The 20990-nt window shown below is 41.0% G+C and overlaps 1 protein-coding gene and 1 non-coding gene across 4 annotated transcripts in view; both read right to left on the bottom strand.

Moving 5' to 3' along the window:
• Window positions 1-4700: 4700 nt before the first annotated feature.
• LOC131496713 (U6 spliceosomal RNA) lies at window positions 4701-4807 on the bottom strand. The gene has a single exon (XR_009254638.1). It is a non-coding gene; the product is annotated as a U6 spliceosomal RNA (small nuclear RNA).
• Window positions 4808-9309: 4502 nt separating this feature from the next.
• Window positions 9310-20990, bottom strand: part of C15H1orf105 (chromosome 15 C1orf105 homolog) — a 39152-nt gene continuing 27471 nt past the window's right edge. The window contains exons 5-8 of one of the 3 annotated variants that reach the window (XR_009254565.1): window positions 16105-16172; window positions 12697-12764; window positions 10631-11230; window positions 9576-9679 (exon numbers count right to left, since the gene is read on the bottom strand). Coding sequence is in view for 2 of the 3 variants with exons in the window: in XM_058702394.1 (XP_058558377.1) it covers window positions 9534-9679; window positions 12697-12764; window positions 16105-16172 (282 nt within the window). In the remaining variant the exon portion in view is untranslated. Of the gene's footprint in view, window positions 11231-12696; window positions 12765-16104; window positions 16173-20990 lie in introns of all 3 variants that reach the window. The other 2 variants (XM_058702394.1, XM_058702395.1) reach the window with 2 other exon arrangements.

The following is a 20990-nucleotide window of genomic DNA, read 5'->3' as shown; positions in this document are numbered from 1 at the left end:
GGGCTTAACAAATATAGGTCACTGTTGGCACCTGCTAGAGGTGATGCAGGGGCTCAGGCCTGCGTTCACAGTGACAGACCCAAAGCAAACAGGCAGAGGTACAGAGACACAAGAAGTAGGAGCCAAGATGTGAAGCCAAGTGGGTCAGAAAGGAGAGGAGCTAATGTGTGAGGAGGAGTAGAGCAGGCAGAGGAAAGGATACTGGAGGAGCGCCCTGAGCTAGAGAGCAGGCTTCTCTTCAGTCTTCCTTGTGGGCCCTGAGCCTCTGGTGTGGGTGTGCTGAGGCCAGGGAGAAAAGCGAGCACGGGGCGAGTAGGCAGGTTGCAGGCAACACAAGAAGATACATTTTTAAGATGCTGCCCATGAAATTCCTAAACCATAATTTTTTTTTTTTTTTTTTTTTTTTTTTTACAAAATGTCTTATAGTAAAAGCAACTCAGAGACAAAGCAGTAGAATGCTCAGGTGCCCATGGGCTTGGCTCCACCTACGCTCCTTTCTCTCCCACATCAGAGGTATCTATTCCTCATCCTCGCCTCTGCTCCTCATCACCAAACTTCCTTCTTTCTGCAACTCATTGCAATCCCAATTCTTCTGGAGCCCCCAGTGCTGTGACTGGCTTACTAGCATCTTAATTATATCTGGTAACTCTTTTTCCCTCCTTTCCTGTTGGACTTCCCTGTGTTATCTGGCACCCCCTGGGAACCTCCTATTTCCTAAAACTCTGCCCTTGGTCTCTGGGACACTTTCTCCTGGTTTCTTCTCAGTTTAATTGTCAACCTTCTCTTTCTAATCCTTTGTTGACATTCTCCAAGCCTACCCACTTGGGTCCCTCTCTTTACACACCGCAGCACAACACCGTCTCCTTGAATTATCTCATTGATATCATTAGCTTCAAATACCACCGTCAGACTGTTGACTCCTAGAAACGAACCTCCAGTGTAGTCTCTCTTCATAGGGTCCAACTGTATATTCAGCTAGAAGTTAAAAAGATTTACCAACCTTGCCTGGATTTTTGCAAAAGCCTCTACCTGGTCTCCCTCCAACTGGTCTTTCCTCCTTCCACTCAGCTGTTTGTTTCTCAAACCCAGTTCTGGTCACGTTTTTCTTCAGCCCTGCTGAGTAAGTATTGCACATCCACATAATATCATAGCTGGTATTTTGTATGTGCCTTTATGATTACACCTATCATATGGTGTTGTAATGCTTTGTTTGCATATCTGTCTCTCTAATTAGACTGTGAGTTCTAACTAAAAACTATTATCTATAAATCATCTTTGTAAGGCTTCCATGAAGCATAGAGTCTGGTATGTTTTAGGAACTCAGAGAATGAATGAAATAGTTAATGAATGAAAGCAAATGTTGGGTTGGGCTGAGATCCCTTCTTGTTAAACATTAACTCCTTTTAAAACCAACACTGCCACATTTCTTACTTCTTTGTCAGCTCCTTAATACATTATCCCTGTTGACTCTTGTGTAATATTCTACAAGTGGAGACACAGAAAACCTTAGACCAGCTTTGGAAGGGAATCTCTAAGCATAGAAAGAACCTTAACTAAAAGCATTCCAAGCACAGTTTCAGATCCGTCAGGTCATACTACGTTTACAGCTAGTTAATAACTAATATTTACTGAGAGCTATGTGCTCAGGTGCTGTACATAATCACTCCACTTAATCATCACGGCAACCCTATGTGGTAGGTACACTAGCACCATCTTGATGGACGTACCGTCTTATCCATTCTTGTGCCCTGGTACCATCATGTACCAAGATGGAAGTACCATCCCAAGGGAACTCCGCCAACATGAGCGCAGTGCCCATGCTTGTATCCGCTATGGTTCATCCCCCCGTAGAGGCTGCCCCTTTGCACTAAAGACAGTAGCAACGGCTCTTTAAAATTAGCTTATGGACAATTGTCCTAGGAAACCCTGTAGCTCAGGCTAGAGACTCCTTCCTCTCTCCTGTGCATACCTCCATCACAGCACTTCTAACATGTCATTGTGATTATCTGTCAGCCTACCTCTACTGTCCAGTTAGATCACAAACTTGTCAAGGACAAAAAATGATTATATTAATTGTTGTATCTACAGCACCCAGTGTGATGCCTGTTGCTTGGTATGTTTTCAGCAAATATTTATTGAATTAAAGTAAATCAAATGGAGAAAAGCCCTAACCTAACTGATGGCCCTAGGGGGCACAGAGGCCTGCTCCCAGAACTGGACACCTTCTATTTCTCTTCTGTTTCTCAATACTGAAACTGATGCCCTCTTTAACATAAAAATTTTACAGCCTCTCTGATAATCACTAATATGCAAAAGATAATAGTTTTTAGCTACAGTCCAGTTTCTGCACATCCTCACCAGCTAAAAAGACTTTATTCAGATTGACTTTCATTATTTTCTACTATTAACGTAGTTATGTTTGTTTTAAATGCATGTGTATATATGCAAAATATTTCAATATTGAATGCAACTTCTTCAAAAAAATTTTTTTAAATGTGTATTTTTGAAAATTAAAAATAGATCTACCCTATGACCCAGCAATAGCACTGCTAGGAATTTACCCAAGGGATACAAGAGTGTTGATGCATAGGGGCACTTATGCCTACTTTCAACAGTAGCCAAATTATGGAAAGGGCCTAAATAAATGTTCATCACCTGATGAATGGATAAAGAAATTGTGGTTTATATACACAGCGGAATACTACGTGGCAATGAGAAAGAATGAAATATGACCTTTTGTAGCAACATGGATGGAACTGGAGAGTGTTATGCTAAGTGAAATAAGCCATACAGAGAAATACAGATACCATATGTTTTCACTCCTATGTGGATCCTGAGAAACTTAACAGAAGTCCATGGGGAGGGGAAGAAAAAAAAAAGGTTAGAGAGGGAGGGAGCCAAACTATGAGAGACTCTTAAAAACTGTGAACAAACTGAGGGTTGATGGGGGGTGGGAGGGAGGGGAGGGTGGGTGATGGGTATTGAGGAGGGCACCTGTTGGGATGAGCACTGGGCATTGTATGGAAACCAATTTGACAATAAATTTCGGATTAAAATAAATAAATAACTGTTTATTTTTGAGAGGGGGGAGGGGCAGAGAGAGAGGGAGACAGAGGATTCAAAGCAGACTCTGCACTGAGAGTGGAGAGCCTGATGTGGGGCTCAACCTCACCAACTGTGAGATCATGAACTGAGCTGAAGTCAAACATTTAACCGACTAAGCCATCCAGGTGCCCTGAATGCAACTTCTAAATGCACCTCCCTACCCCCAGAGATCATGATATGGCTCCACTGAGAATTCCTGGGTTTCCCAGTTTTGCTCTGGTCAGCCCCTTCCTCAGGCAGCCCCTTGGATCTCGTCTCGTGACTGGGCTTTACCACAGATGACCAGACTTCCAAGAAACTGAACTCCTGCTCTTGACATTTCCAAGTATCTCTTTCCCCATCTCCACACACATCTCTACCTCCCTCTCTACTGCTGCACTCCACTTTGTTAGGACTCCAATTGCTGACCAAAACTCTAGGGCTGACAGGTATAAGACTTGTTCACTGCCTTTGCCACTCTCTTGGGTCTACTCTGCCTTCCTACCCTCTACCACCCACCTTTGAAGCCTTGTCTATCCCGGTGGGCAAGCTTCACACCAGGACCTACCTCCTCTGGCTCCTCTCTGCGCTATCAGTCCACAGACATGACACAATCCAGTAACCTCGAATGTCTAACAGGCTAAAAGAAGAAAGGCCTCTGATGCCAGCACGTGTCATTTCCCACTCTGGGAAAACCCAACATGATGAGGCTGGGTTTTGTTTGGTTTGAAGCCAGTTTTATCCCTCAGATGGTAGAGGATTCCATGGAGAGAACTGCTATTTTGAACATAATTCTAACAAGGTTGAGGTGATCGGTTGATAGGAAATCTTAGATATTGTGTTGACCAAGAGATGGACACTGTTCACAATCAGAGGCAGAGTAGGATAGAGGAAGGAGCTTCCGATATGTGCTCAGAAAGACCCAAGTTCAATTTCCAGCTACATACTCAGAAAGACCAAGTTCAAGCTCCAAAGTGTGAGTTATTTAGCCTTTGTGAGACCCAATTTCTTCACTCATATTTGGAGATAATAACCCTAACCATTTTGAAGGGTTATTGTAAAGATAAAATGTGAACTCACTAACAGTGTTGACCATGTAGTAGAGAACACAGTAAAAACTTATCTGATTACCCTCTTTATCAGCATCCAGTATGAGGTTGGTAAATGTTAGTTTATCAGATTTCCAAATGTTAAATGAAAACACGTGTTTGCTCCTGTGGTCAGAGACTCTAAGTGGAAACCTTGAGCACAATTGTATCATTTCTTATAAGATTTTTTTTTTTTTGCCATCTGAATAATTAAACATCTTATTCTTTAAAAACTAATGGGTCATGATAGAAAATGGGTTTAAAAGCTAAACAATCACAAAAAAATATATATGAGGACTGTTAAGCATATGAAAACAAGTTCAGTCTCACAATTAGAGAACTAAAAATTTCAATGACAGAGATATTTTTCATCTCTAAAATTAGTTTTAAAATAAAAATTATTACAGTCGTTGTTGAGGCTGAGAGTAATAGGCACATGCATGCATTTCTAGTGGTAATAGAAATTAGAAAACTCTTATGCAGGGACATTTTTCAATTTCCAATAAATGTACATATGAGCTTAGCTTAAAAAATATGGGACACTTCACAAATTTGCATGTCATTCTCATGCAGGAACCACGCTAATCTTCTCTCTGTCCTTCTAATTTTAGCACATGTGTTGCTTTTACTAAGACGGGGATACGTTTATCCTCATTATGTGGCACAGGAAACCAGGACTCAAAGAAGTTAAGTAACTTGACCAAAATTATACAGTTATAAAATATCACAATTCTGGGTTTATCTCTGCAATTGCATCAACCCAATATGGTAAGGATGTTGTCTCATACTTATCAGAAGGTCTAATAGGTAGTTACATACAAATTTGATGAACAAAAAAGAAAAAATAATAATTACTCAGTAAATGGCCTTTACTTGATAGCAGCAGTTGAAATGAACAACGTGAAGAGGGGTGGTATTTAAAGAGGTTTTGGTTTTTTTATAAAACAATTATCTTGGCCTTTGCAGCAGGTCAATGTCATGAAAAAGAAAGTTGGGGTACAGTTCGCTTAGATTAAAACAAGCAAAACTGCAAAGTGTCCTCCCTGATTTTTTTTGGCTTTGAGAAGACCAGCCATAATAGACATGTTGGGAACAAACTGGGGAACTTGAATATGGACTGAGTGGAGATAAAAATAAGGAATTATTATTCACTTTTCGTTGTGTGTGATAACAGAAACTGTCCTTTAAAGGAGAATTTTTTTTAATTAAAAAAATAATTTTTTAAAAAAATTCTTTTACTTTGGAGCTACATGCTGAACTATTCAGTGGTAAAATGTCATGATGTCTTTATTTTAAAATGGTTCAGTAAAGCGATTTGTAGATAGAGGGAATGTGGAAAAATATTGACCACTGCAGACTCTAGGTGGAGGATATATAGGTGTTCTTTGTGGTATTATTCTATTTCTCTGTCTGTTTGAATATCCTCAGAATAAATTACATATGAAAGAAGAGGCCCTTGGGAAGCTCTGATCCAAAGGGAGGGCTCTAGAATTGTTCCACGGGGCTTGGTTCCTGGCCCTGTTCCTTACAAAGACTGGGAGGACTAACACTCACTGAAACCTAGGTTTGGCAAGATGGTCACTGGCTGGAATCTGGCTAAAGGAACCTTAAGAAGAAGAAGGTAGGGTCGTGTGTACGGGCTTGAAAAAATGAACAGCCTGAGAAAAGCTGTTAGAACAGCAATTTTCACCAAAAGGGCAAAAAAGCATTAGTTGGTGGCAAGTCATTGTGAGAATGAAGTCACACAGCTGCCAGGAAAATGAATTTCAGGTCAGTCTGCATTTCTGGAAGCAGATAATCCAGAACGAGGGGGGTTGAGAGTCCCTCAGGCACATCGGGCCAGGTCTCTCTGGAGTTTGAGATTCCACTGTGAGTGCCTTGTTTTGAGTGGCCCTGTGTGGGTCCAGAGAGGTTGACCGGGTCGTGTCATATTGGCCAAAGAACCTCAGGATCAGAAGTTTAAAAAAGACTAAGAGGAACATGGGTGATGCCATCAAATATTTCATGGGTTTTGTGCAAGACGGACTAGCCCTGTGTAGGCAGCTTCATAAAAAAGAACCAGGTACACTTGTTACAATAAAATGAAGACTTTTTGTAAAGATGCCAGGGAAGGACTGCCTTTGCTAAATGGAGAGCATTGTGTGCACCGTTCATCGTTCATCGCTCTCCTTTTACGCTAAGAGAACAATGGTAAATTTGAGACAAAGAGAGAGGAAAAACAAGACAAAGTTCTTAGAAGTTTGAAACGCTACATAAGCTGAAGCAAGGTTTCTATTTGCCGGTACTAGCATTTTGATAGCAAAATTTCCAAGGGCCGGAGATAAAATTTATCTTTGCGCTGGACGCTTGCCTAACGTTTGCCGTTTGCAAGCACGGTGTTGTCCATGTTCACGAAGACAAATAATTACATTGATAGTTTATCCAAAGCTAGATAGCCCTGGTCACTTTTCAAAGTTTTTATTTGTTTGCTTGTTCTATCTTGTTTTGTTTTTGAGTCAGTGAAACATTCATGTGGTTTAAAATTCAAAGAATAGGGGCGCCTGGGTGGCTCAGTCAGTTAAGCGTCTGACTCTTGATTTTAGCTCAGGTTGTGATCTCACGGTTCTTGAATTCTAGCCCTGTGTTGGGCTAGACAGTGTGGAGCCTGCTTGGGATTTTCTCTCTTACTCTCTCTCTCTCTCTGACCCTTCCCTGCTCATGCTTTCTCTCTCTCAAAATAAATAACCTGAGAAATGAAATTTAAAAAATAAAAATAAAATTATTTATTCAAAGAATAAAGGAATACTATGAAATATCTCCTCCCTCTGCCAATTTCTGTGCTCCAGCCATACAGTCCCACTCCTCAGAGCCAACTAATGTTAGCCAAAATCTTGTTGTTGCATGCATGCCTTGCTCTTTACCTAATTTTCTCAATGTGAGAGTCTAGGAAGCAAGGGTTTCCTGACTCTTTGGCTATGTGACCCATAAGATGCTTTCTGTTACACAGGACCAAGTAGAAGCCAATCCCAAGGGATTTAGGAACAAGTATTCCCTGAAACAGCAAACACCAGCAAATGCGTAACTCCACTATTCTGCAGTTTTCTGGCCAGGAAGTGAAATGCCTCGCCAAAGACTTTGCAAGGGAAAGATAACATCTGTGGGGGTAAATATGGTTATTTCTTCTCTGACCAACTTTTCCGGCAAAGTTATACAATTGCATCTTTGTTCTTGTCCAGAGAGCTGGGCGGCTGGTGCTATGGAGCACCATATTATGTGTCATATACTATTGGTATCACTGGGGATTTATAGTGGACAGTAACTCATGCTTATTTACATATTGGCCCATCCACATGCTCTTCATTTATGTCTCTCTGTGTTATTTCTCCAATGGAAACAAGTTCCTAATACCTAATACCACTGCCCCCAATTCAGGGAACTCAAGCTCCTATTTTCTCATATTGCTTGGCAACTGGGAATGGACTTTTCTTGTAAATATCTTTCAACTATGCATCTGGGAGGCTCCTGTGGGGATATGCTGTTAGCATGAGATATCATTCTCATCCTCATTAAGTGATACATTTTTCTAGAGAGACAAGAATTACATGTATGAAACAGGGATTGTACTTAGGGCTCTCAGTCTTTAAGAGTGTAAAAGTTTCCTACGATGAAAAAGTTTGAGAACCACTGATATAGACTATTGTTCTCAGTCACCACACTAGAACACTGGCAAACACCAGAACGTTATTCTTCTTGATGAGATTTTGGAAACACCCTTGTACTCCAGATGGGGACTTCTTGAGACTTAGGAAGCAGTCTATCTGACTAAGCATATAATATTCAAATTACCTCAAAAACTCCAAATAATTGTGCTTGGGACATGTATTTCTCCCTAATTCAGGGGTACAGATACCCCAAATCCTTTTACTGGATATGTTCATTTGCAAAGCAAAAAAGAAGAAAGAAACATTTTTATCCATGGTTTGTCTGTCCTTTGGCAATGATCTGAAGTGGAATCATGATTCATGTGTGCTCTGAGAGGAAGTGCGTATTACTTCCGGAATTACTGAACCCTAACTGAACTGAAACCAAGAATCATAGCCTACCAGAAACATAGGGCAATCGATCAAGTTTTACTGGTTTTGGGGGGTTTGTGTGTGTGTATAAGAAATGAGGTCAGGGGCGCCTGGGTGGCGCAGTCGGTTAAGCGTCCGACTTCAGCCAGGTCACGATCTCGCGGTCCGTGAGTTCGAGCCCCGCGTCAGGCTCTGGGCTGATGGCTCGGAGCCTGGAGCCTGTTTCCGATTCTGTGTCTCCCTCTCTCTCTGCCCCTCCCCCGTTCATGCTCTGTCTCTCTCTGTCCCAAAAATAAAAAATAAAAAATGTTGAAAAAAAAAAATTAAAAAAAAAAAAAAAAAAAAAGAAATGAGGTCAATTTAGGTACCAGGCCATTTGTTAAAGATTCCTGAAGCCTGTTCTTCAAATACAGTCAGCACAGAGGTTGGTTCTCGCATGTTGGCCCAGCGTCCATTTAGCCAGGATTTGGGGATTCTACAAGGCTATTGCACCCTAAAGAAGGGAAGGGACCTTTTATATATGAGCCTGAAGGTGGGTATGGACCACTTGTGCCTATAAATACAATATTTGTAAGCCTAGAGTTTTCTTCTGTCTCCCTCACACTGCTGACACATGGACCAAGACAGAGCTGAAGGTGTACATTCTCAAACCAAAGTAACAAAATGACAAAATACAAGCACATGGTTTAGATACAATGGAGCAAAGATTAGATGAATATCTGATTACACACAGGGCGCTAAATGACATCACGTGAGCGGGGCAAGGCACGGTTCCTGTCCTTGACGGTTGCAACCACTAACCACTTGCCATTTTCCCCATTGCATCACAGTATCCTCTTGTCATCTGCCAGTTAACTGACAGAGATAAGGACAGAAAGGTGACCTCCATTTCCCTTTCATTATGTATTCATAATAGGTTAACCCCCTGAGGGACTTCCCAGAGCCATCTCCAGCCATCTGCTCTGAAGAAGAGCTGAAATAATTTTCACAGGAAATTCACGTCTTAGAAACAGAAGGGTGTTGTCTATTACACCACAATTATGAATCCTAAAAAAATAAAATTAATGACTCTTGAAATGTTCCACTTGAATCAGCAAGTCTTTATCATCTTGTAAATTAGACCACTTGTCTTTAGGAAAAGTGAGAAGAAGATTGTCAAGAGCTAGAATTCTAGCAACTCCCAGGAAGGCAAAAGTGAGTCACCTTTTTGGCGACAGGTGGGTATTTATGAGAATGCGCTAGCGTCAGAAACAGGCTTGGTTAACTTGTTTTCTCTTGGTGAGTCTGGAAGAGGATGAGCTCCAGCCACTCATTGCCTCATTGTCTTGCCTACCGGCTCCTTTCCGGGCAAGGAAGAGAGCTGTGTCTCCTGCAGAGATTTGTAGGTATCTGCCAACAGTCCATGGAAGACAGCTGTCCTGGGGCCCAGAATGGGCAGTCTGTAGTGAATGCTCTCTGGGGGATGGTGCAAGAAGAAGGAAAAGCAAGGGCTTCTTAGAATCTATTTTTAAAGAAATTCAAAGTATCTAAAGGTCACCAAAGGCTTTTGTTCAACCTTATAAAACAGATTCAAAGTTCACATAAGAATTCCTTTTAGGAGAACCATCTTTAGGCTTCTACAAATCTTGTCAAGGAGGTCAGAAAAGAGTACCTAGAAGCAAAACTCAACTATTAAAAGTTGTGGCCAATTAAATACAAAGTGAATATAAAATGTGTCTGCAGTGGTAATGTGAGTCAAAGGGAAAAGAGGATTCGATGCTTAGAAGACTTTTCAGGGACACTTATATGGTTCTGTCTTCAAACAAACAGACTCACATGATCTTACAAAAAGTTGCAATAGTACTTGCATGTCAAAACGAACCTTCATTTTATGAAATGATTTAATTTAGGGTTCCTTAAATTCCTCATCATCCTGGCCTCTTCTTCAAACGTGATTCTAGTTACAAAAAAGTTGGTTAATCTTCAACTTTTCCAAAAGACACATTGCTTGAAGGAGAGTAAATTAGTGCATGAAATAGCATCTTTCTATTGGAAGTCACTGAATGTAAGAGACTTGGGAGTCCTGAATTCTCTGGAAAGCTCCTGGCTCCAGCTGAGTGAGAGCTAAGAGATGTCACAAGACCACAGACCTAGGATCCGGTTCAGTCTCGTCACTGGAATGAGGAAACAGAGGTCCAGGGTCACAGGCACTGATGGACTGAGGACCAGAATCCAGCTCTCTTTAATCCTAGCTCAGTGTCCCCTCACTGTGCCAGGTGGTTGGCCAACTCAGGGGGTTTGCATCTCTACCGATGTTTACCGACAACAAGAGCCTGTGTCATGAAACGCCAGAGTCAATGTAAGTGAATCTAGAAGAAATCCCCATCACTTACAGAGATAGGCTCTTTCCGTTTACTTGGTTCTTACCAATAATTACTGATAACATATAAAGGTTAGCTGACTCCAGAAAAATACTAGAAGTCGCGGTTGTCATCGATGAGAAGAGTCAGGCAGTGACCGGCAGGAACGTTCACGGGGATGAGTCGGCCGTCTGGCACTTGGAGCGTTTCCACAGGCGGTGTCACACAGGCGGGCGGCAGCTTCCGCAGCAAGCAGCAAGCGCTTTGGCAGGGACGCATCTCAGCTTTATAAACCGCTGGGGCCAGAGCCCTGTCAGCAGTTGTTCTGGGCTGATCAAAGGTGAAGGCTGCTTGTACTGAGTGTCTGACTCTCAGGCGCGGGGGCGAGGTGGTGGGCAGGCAGAACACTTCTCTGGTTTTACAGGTGGGAACACGGAGGCCCAGACCGTTTAAACAATTTGGCCAGTCCTGTACAGCAAGCCGAGGCTCTGAAGCCAGGCCTCGTTGCTTCTAGGCTGGTGCTTTTACAAACACCTCGGGGAAGGTTAGAATAACCGAAGTGAAGCTTAGAGATGTCACAGTAGGTCCACCAGGCTTTAGCTCATAGCCAGCTCCGTAAGCACTCTCCCTGAAATCCTCCTCCAAGACTGCTGCCCTTGGATGGACTCTAGGGGCAAGAGCCATAATACGTCCAAGAACATAATGTGTTCATGTTATGTACACAAAGTCTGGCTCTTACATCGGTAATTGAAATACACTCCCAGCATTAATAAATTGATGAAAGGCATCTTATCGCACTGCCCTATAGAATTACAAAATAAACATTCTTGCTGAGGGAAGGGCATGTAAGTGTGTGTGTGTGTGTGTGTGTGTGTGTGTGTGTGTGTGTGTATTACTCCTTTGTGAGGCAGGCCTGAAAAAGTCCAGGTTCAGGGTAAACTCAGAACGAGTGTGTGACTGGAACAGAGAACACTGTGACCGGACGTACATGTTGGTCACCTAGTGTTCTTCTGGCTTCAAGAAAATGAGGTGGTTGCGAACCAGTGAACAGCAGAGTGTGCTCTTTCCTTGGGTGGATGCTCTTAGCTCGAGGCTCTTCAGACCCTGAGGCTAAATGAGAGCCATGACCAAGGCCGGTATTTGTGGCTACCTAAGAAGGGGTTCACTGGGACTTGGCAGCCTTTGGCTGCACTCACATGAATGTCTCCAAACCTCAGCTGTTTACCTTTTACCATCCCAGCAGGATACCCCTTCTATCTTCACATTTCGTCTCTGGATGCCTTCTCAGGCAGTTCTGGCTCTAGTGCCCCTGAAGCTTCCCAAGATGGAGCTCAGACTTTTCCATTTGAATAAGCAAAGAAAGTGATCCTGATTTGCCTTACTGTGTGTATCAAATGAAAGAAAAATTGGAGGTGGCTTCAGTTAATACGGGAGCATGTGAGACGATGGATAAAGTCGCTAAAATGATAGCCTATGCTGCACTAAACCCCTGAGTTGTACCACCCCAAGGAATGACCCACCCCCACCTTCACCAACCCAGTGTTGGCTTCTCTAGAAGATGAGACACAGGTCAACACTGAAGCTGGAGTTAGATGGTATCCTTTTTTTTCTATTAATAGCAAGTGGACATAAGAATAACGCAGGGCTGCTGCCAGGAGAAGGCAGGTGGTTTAGGAAGCCTGTGGGGTGGAAGGTTCAGGCCTTCGGCGAGGCCATTCCAGGGTTGTGGGCATGAAACTCCTTCCCCACATTAACTGGTACTGTTAGGACTGCCTGAGATGGGATGATCTACTTTGTGCCCCATTTCCATGAAGATTCTTCAGCAAGTAGATTACGGGGCTCTTTAGAAAGAATGAGGCAGGGCCGTATGGCATGGAGAGGACCCAGGAAGGAAAATGGCATAGATAAAGGCCAGTGAAGCCTGGGGAGGGGACAGGTGGGCTGGTGTGAAGGGAGCATGTCAAGGCCATAAGCAGCATGTGAAACAGGCCATAAGCAGCATGTGAAAAGAGAAAGGGGCAGACAGTGGGAACGTGTTCAGATAATTTAGAACCTATTTTAGGGATTAAACTTTTCATCCTACTACTGTGGGGGTTGTATGTCCCCCAATACAAGTACTCTAAAAATGCAAACCTGTTGAGATGTCATTACAGGAATGTTTGGATTCAGTCTTGGCTTTTGGTGGAGGAAGACTCATCATTCTGTTCGGAAGAAGCAAGAAAACACATTAGTTATGTGACCAAAGCTCAGTGGAAAGGAATGTACCTTTACACATTTTAAAACACAGATGCTGTCTTGAGTCTGGCACCTGTTAACCTGGCGCTTAGACCGCTTGGCCGCAGTGAGAGATGACTGGACCAGAGGCTGCTGCATCTCAGGTTCTTCTTGCTTTCTGGATTTTGATAAATTTTTTTTTTCAACGTTTTTTATTTATTTTTGGGACAGAGAGAGACAGAGCATGAACTGGGGAAGGTTAGAGAGAGAGGGAGACACAGAATCGGAAACAGGCTCCAGGCTCCGAGCCATCAGCCCAGAGCCTGACGCGGGGCTCGAACTCACGGACCGCGAGATCGTGACCTGGCTGAAGTCGGACGCTTAACCGACTGCGCCACCCAGGCGCCCCTATGGATTTTGATAAAAACTTCATTGAAAAAAAATATCTTATTCACTGTCAGAACATGTATGGTCTAAAAACAGAAGGAACCAAGAATCCTCCAGTGTCCAGAAAAACATAACAACTCTTCCAGATCAGTAATCTACCCTCCAAGTGCAAAGCAGAATATTTTGGTTAGAACCTTCGTATTTCATCTCATCTCATCTCATCTCATCTCATCTCATCTCATCTCATCTCATCTCATTTCATTTCATGTATTTTTGCTTTAAAAATCCCTTTTTATTCCCATCAATATAATTCTGTTTGACTAATTTCTCTACTTTTGAGTGTTACTAAAGCAAAACAGAAACCATTTGGAAACACTTTGTTGTTAATCCAACTTCGATTAAGTAAAATTTTATACAGATTTTTACAGTTTTTTTAGGTTCTTTTTTAAAGTTCTTATTTTAATCACCTGGTGCTCATCACAACAAATGCATTCTTTAATCCTCATCCCCTATTTCACCCTCCAATTTTACAGAAAATGTCTTCACCACATCCTATTTCTCCCGGCAGCTAAGGCTGTGGAAGTGACCCTCGACCAAAACACATATGAGCCCAAACCATTTCTATATTAAATTGCTTAATTTCTTTTTTTTTTTTTTAATTTTTTTTTCAACGTTTTTTATTTATTTTTGGGACAGAGAGAGACAGAGCATGAACGGGGAGGGGCAGAGAGAGAGGGAGACACAGAATCGGAAACAGGCTCCAGGCTCCGAGCCATCAGCCCAGAGCCTGACGCGGGGCTCGAACTCACGGACCGCGAGATCGTGACCTGGCTGAAGTCGGACGCTTAACCGACTGTGCCACCCAGGCGCCCCTTAAATTGCTTAATTTCTAAAGGCTGACAAATCTGTAAACTTTGATGGGATATCTAAGTCTCTACACTCACTTCATGGTTTCTATTTCTACAAAGATTTTCCAAGATTATTTTTACTTTGTTACCAAAAATATGGCCCATCTGGCCAGTTTATTTTATTCAACTGTCATTGGAGGATTCAGTGGGACTAAGAAAAAAAATCCCTTCTATCACCCATGTTGAGCAAACCAGAAGGTGGTATTTGTCAGACTGAATAATTTAAGGTTTGTTTGCACTATAATTCAACAAATATATATCCCTCCACTAATATTTCCTCTCTGTCTTTCTTTTTCCCTCTCTTCCTTCTTTCTTTCATTCCTTTCCTTCATTCCTTCCATTTTACACACATCCTTTAATTTTTACAATGGTTACAATTTAAGTCACTTTTTTTTTTGAGAATGAGAGAGAGAGAGAGAGAGAGAGAGAAGCGGGGCTCACTCAAAGCAGGACTCAAGCTCATCCCATGTGGGACTTGAACTCATGAACTGTGAGATCATGGCCTGAGCCAAAGTCAGATGCTTAACAACTGAGCCACCCAGGCACCCTAAAGTCACTTTTTAAAAACTATTTTTTCAGTAAGTACAATTCTACCTGAGACTCATAAACTGTGAGGACCAATTTAATAAGCTACAGACAGAACCAGGATCTTACTTTATAGTCACACTAGCTAAATCTCAAACAGAAGTGGTCTGTTTTCCTTCAATACATTGAAAAAAAAAAATGACCAGCCTAATGATACTTTAGGTTAGTGTTGACATGATTTTAGGGTTGGCTCAACCTTTACTCTAGCTCAAAAAGAATAAATCAGCTAATTGTTTAAAATCAACTAATGATTCTGGAATTTGGGACTTTATTTAAAATACCAAACTTGCAAGATAAATAAAGTGGGGCAACAAATTTCAAAAATTCTTTCATTAGAGCGTGAAACTTTTGCTCAGAAATCTCAGACTTTAGATATTTCAGTTTTCCATTTAAAGTTGATAAATAATATTTAGTCGAATTCCTTTTATTATGGTCTCATAGGAGCCTTTTAAAAGTATAGAGTCAGTGTAGGTCAGTGTTATCAGTGCTGGAGCCTGTCGAGTTCAAATACACTACCCATTTCCTCCCTGACCATATCTCTTGGGGCCAGGCACCCAGGACATGGGCTTCGTGCCTCTGAGTCTACATCTCAGCTTGGAGTGAATTTCATAAAAGGAATCATAGCATCTACTGCTGTCCAACATAGGGTTACCAAAAACAAACAAACAAAAAAACCCAAAAAAACCCACAACTATTTGTTTTCCCATATTATTTCCCTCTATATGGGGAAAAAAAGTTGAAGATTGTCATTAGATCACATATAACTTTTTTGATTAGTCACATTAAATCTGACTATGACTGTAAAGGAAGTCTACCTATATTGGTGCCTTATCCAGGATGAGTTTGCAGTTTGAGTTTTTTAATGAAGTAAAAACGGAGTCTTTCTTCCCTTTCTGACAGCTGAATACAGAAGAAAAAAAAAACACCCTGAAATCCAACTCATCAAAAGTCTGATTGGATTTTATTTTTTATGTACTTGACCTTGTTAAGAAAGCAGCAAATGACCACCACACAAACTGATGACAGCAATTTTTTTTTTTTTTTTTTTTAGTAAAAAGTAGCAGAGGATGTCCTGGACTGAGAACAGATTACGTGGGATCTCCCATACCTTCTCAACACAGAAGTCATCTGCATGAAGAATGTGTACTCAGTTCTGCCTGAGTTACCAAAGGAATCTTCTTTCCTCCCCCTTGTACTGTTCTTGGGGAGGTGGAAAGGCAGATTATACTTTCCACCATAATTTCAATAGTTGTTCAAGCAAAAGGATGAAAACAACGATTTTGGTCTAACTATCTTGTTTAAACAGGAAATGAAACCGGTCAAGAAGCCTATTCTCTAAGCATTCCCTGAACATTCTACTTCCTATGTTTCTCAATCCACTGTCCTGTGTCCCCAAACTGATGTAATAAGAATTAAAATGATGTCCACATTGAAATCTTAGACTTACCTATGACTCATTAAATTCTCAAAGGATAGCTTCAGATTATGAGGGATTATCAAAGTTCTTGGTTGTACCTGAGGAAGAAAGTCTCATTTAGAGCAGTGCCCCAACCTGTATTCCAATTTAAATAAATAATGCACCACCTTAGCGAACTCAAGTTGTATCTAGTATTAGAATCATTCACATATTCTTTTGTGACATGAATGAACCAGAGGGGATCACCTACCCACAACTCATAAGGTCTATGCTCTTCCCAGGTTATCAGATTTTAAAGTTAGAAACCTCAAGATTGGTAAACCCTCCCATTCTCTTCGTGGAGCTCACCTCCAATATCCTTCAGGTCTCAGAGCACCTGTCAGCCCCTCACAGACACCACTGACTCCCGGACCACTGTTAGGTAGTCCTCTACCTTCCATTCTCACTGTTCCCTAGGCTTCCTCTATCAGAATATTCCTAAGGTTTTTATTGTATTTACTTGCTTGATGTCTGGTTTCCCTCATAGACTTTCAGCCTCACCAGGGCAAAGACCATGTCTCTGTTTTTGTACTTCCAGGTTCTAACACAGTGACTGTTTAAGAAGTATTTGTTGATCAAATTTGTGAATGAATGAACCCCCTTTGAAACACACTGGAAAGTTTTAAGTGTGTCCTTCACATAGGACTAAAATAAATTATACGGTTACAGTATTCCCGATTAAGACATTATTTTCTTGAACTTTTCCAGGTTTGTTACTAGCACTAGACATTGGTTTTCTTTTGGGGCTCAGGCTTTCACTGAGAATCATATTCCCCCCATTATTTCTCAAAAGGTATTGTAGCCATGACAATGAAAAGACAGTAACAAAATGTGAGTGCAGATGTTCAGCTGGGCTACTCATTGAGTGACTTGCGATTTAAATTCATGACAGAGCAAGGGTGCCTGGTGGCTCAGTCAGTTAAGCGGTTAAGTGGTAAAGTGGTTAAGCATCCACCTTCGGCTCAGGTCATGATCTCAAGGTCTGTGAGTTCAAGCCCCATGTCCGGCTCTGTGCTGACAGCCCAGAGCCTGGAGCCTGCTTCAGTTTTGTGTCTCCCTCTCTCTCTGCACCTCCCCTGCTTGTGTTCGTTCTCTCTCTCAAAACTAAAAAAATAAATAAACTTATGACACAACAAAACTGCAAATTAAGGACCTTCAGAAGTGCTTGCAAATAGAGAAAAATCTGAATATTAAATCTATAGAAATGCCAAGCACCTACTGTATTTATGCAGATTGTTGTAACTCTTTAGTTGAGGGAGAGTGAGGGGAGGAGGAAGAAGGAATGATCTGGTAACAGGAGCATCTGGGAGTGGTGAGGGCAGCAAAGACTTCGGTGAGAACCTGAGAAGAGGTTTCTAGATACATAGAAGGGATGAGAATGAAGGAGACACACTGCTTTTTTCCAAGTTTCTTCTGAAGTTGGCTCCGTTCCAAAGAAATATGGAGGAAACTCTCTACCTTCTCCTGATTAGCATGACCCCTTTTCAAAAGCCCCTAAATCCAGCTAGTACTACTGTATGCATGAGTGGGCTACAGGGGCTCCCCCAGAACAAAGCTACCATTTTGTCCTTGAGAAGAAGTGCGTCATGTGGTCAACTCCTATTCAGTCTTGAAAACCCTGCATGGTCTTCTTGGAAGACTTCCTGGATATCCACTTTCCATGCTCGGCCCACCGGGTCCATTTCTGTTTCTATTCATCATTTTATTGTCATTATTTGTTTATCTGTTGGCTCCTTAAAGGCAAGGCTTATGTCTTATTCTTTTATTTACTTATTTTGCCTTCATAGCCTAAGCACCTGGCCCATGGTAAGCAATCAATACATATTTGTTTCAATGAACTGAATTACATAGACTTTTGAAACCACTTAATTTACATATGTTAGAGAATGCCTCTAACTTCCTACAGTATGTTCACCTTGACATCCTACTCTGAAGGGGCTTGAAAGTGTGTATTAGAGAACAACGCAGATAACAGAAGGACTACAAAATAGATGTTTTAAGGGGAAGCTCAGCTGTGTGGAGCAGAGAAGTGGCAAGAGACAGTTTACATAAAAGTTAGGCGGATACCCCTGGTGACTCACAACCATAACTTTCAGTAGGCATTACTTCCACACTAAATAGTTGAGCTCCTGGTGTGGGGTACTCATGCAGGTATATTAGTAGTTTATACATGCCAGGTCCTGTTTAGGATTTTTCTGTTTTCGGTATTCATCCACTTTATGCTTTTATTTTTTTAAATATTTTTCTAGTGCTAATCTTTTTGTAAATCCAGACACCATAAGATTCACCATCTCAGCGTACAACTCAGTAGTTTTTTTTTTTTCTTTTTTTTTCAACGTTTTTTATTTATTTTTGGGACAGAGAGAGACAGAGCATGAACGGGGGAGGGGCAGAGAGAGAGGGAGACACAGAATCGGAAACAGGCTCCAGGCTCCGAGCCATTGGCCCAGAGCCTGACGCGGGGCTCGAACTCACGGACCGCGAGATCGTGACCTGGCTGAAGTCGGACGCTTAACCGACTGCGCCACCCAGGCGCCCCATCAGTAGTTTTTAGTAGTGTCACAAAGTCGGACAACCATTGCCACTATCTACTTCCAGAAGATTTTCATCAGCCCAGAAACTCTGTCCTCATTAGCACTCATTCTTCAAGTCCTTGGCAACCATTACCCGTTTTCTATTTCTATAGATTTGCCAATGCTGGACATTTCATATAATGAAATTAATATAACACGTGGCCTTTACTGCCTGGTTTCTTGTACATAACGAAATGTTTTCAAGCTTTATCCAGGTTGTAGCATATAGAAGTACTTTCTTTTCATGGCTGAATAATATTCCATTGTATGGATTGAATCACATTTTGTTTAAGCATTTATCAGTTGATAGACCATTGAGGTATTTTCATTTTTTGGCTATTATGAATAACGCTGCTATGAACATCTTTGTACAAGTTTGTGTATGGACATATGTTGTCAGTTCTCTTGTGTATATATCTAGGATGGAATTGGTGGGTCATACGGTGACTCTACAGTTTGAGGAATTGCCAAACTGTTTCCTAAAGCAGCTGCATTCTTTTACATTCCCGCCATGTGTGGGGGTCCCAGTTTCTCCATATCCTTGTCAACACTTGTTGTTGTCCACTTTTTTATTACAGCTGTTCTTGTGGATATAAAATAATATCTCATTATGGTTTTGATCGCATTTTCCTAAAGGCTAATGATGTTATGGATCTTTTCATGTGTTCATTGGCCATTTATATATCTTCTTTGGAGAAATGTTTTTTGAAATTTCTTGTCCAATTTGAAATCGGGATGTTTGTTTTTTATTGTTGAGTTGTAAATAGGGTTTTTTTGGGTATATTTTGGATTCATTTTTTTCCCCCATTCTGTACATTGTGTTTTCATGTCCTTCACGGTGTTCTTTGCAGCAAAAAAATTTTTAAGCTTGATGAAGTTGAATTTATGTATTTTTGTTGTTATTTGTGCTTTTGGTAACATATCTAAGAAACCATTGCCTTATTCAAGGTCATGAAGATTTACCTGTTTTCCTCTAGAAGGTTTATGTTCCAGCACTTACAATTAGGTCTTTGATCCATTTGTAGTTATTTTTTGTATATGATGTGAGGAAGGGCACAGCTTCACTGTTGTGCATGTGAATATAGAGTTGTCTAGGTACCATTTACATTAATTTATGTAAATGTAAATTACATTTATATTAAATTGTCTTGACACCTTTGTTAAAAATTAGCTGTTTGGGACCTCTTATTCTAATTCTTCTGGAGACCCCGGATGTATGTAATTAAATTTGATTTTCTCCTGTTAATTTTTTTAACTGTTCAAAAATGTAAGGTTCTATTTCTGGACTCTCAATTCTGTTCCCCTGATCTATATGTTTATCCTTAGGCCAGTATCACAAAGTCCTGATTACTGTAGCTTTATAGTAAGTTTTGAAATCAGGAAGTGTGAGTCCTGTAACTTTGTTCTTCTTTTTCAAGATTGTCTTAATTATACTGCATCTATTGCATTTCCATATGAATTTTAAGATCTGCTTGTCGGTTTCTTCAAAAAACTCATATGAGATTTTGAGAACGATTGCACTGAACGTGTAGACCAATTTGGGAGTATTGCCAGCTTAACAATGCCAAGCATTCCAATCTGTAATTATGGTTTTTTTTTTCCATTTGTTTAGGTCTTTTAAAATTTCTTTATATGATATTTTATAGCTTCTGATGTACAAGTCTTGCATTTATTTTGTTAAATCTATTCCTAAGTATTTTAATTTTGTGATGCTATTGTAAATGGAATTGTTTTCTTAATTTCATTTTTGAATTGTTCATTGCTAATATATAGAAATAGAATTGATTTTTGTATACTATCTTGTATCCTGTAACTCTGCTATACTCATGTATTAGTTTTAATTGTTTTTTGTGGGTCCCTTAGGACTTTATGTATATAAAATTATGTCATTTGCAAATATAGTTTTATGTCTTCCTTTCTAGTCTGGTTGCCTTTTATTTTTTTTTTTCTTGTCTTAACTGCCTTAACTGGAACATGCAATACACGTTAAACAGAAGTAGCAAGAGCGGACATCCTGGTCTTGTTCCTGATCTAAGGGGAAACTACCCAGTCTTTCTTCATGGAGTATGACGTTAGCTGTGGGTGTTCCAGAGATGCACTTTATCAGGTCAAGGAAGTTGCTTCTATTTCTAGGACTCTTTCTCTATCTACCCCAGCATCTACGTCCAACCCCCTCCTGAGAAAGGAGGGTGGGGGTCTCAGTGACTCCAGCAGCTATGCAGTACCCCCAACCCCAGGAGGAGCTTGAGACTTTATTGCACATAGTGAAGCAGGGATAGTTCATGCTCATTTTCTAACTTTCTA

This window comes from Neofelis nebulosa, chromosome 15 (assembly GCF_028018385.1).
Source record: "Neofelis nebulosa isolate mNeoNeb1 chromosome 15, mNeoNeb1.pri, whole genome shotgun sequence".
Taxonomy (NCBI): Eukaryota; Metazoa; Chordata; class Mammalia; order Carnivora; family Felidae; genus Neofelis; species Neofelis nebulosa.
The sequence above is the reverse complement of the archived record's forward strand: the minus strand, read 5'-3'. Positions and strand labels throughout refer to the sequence as shown.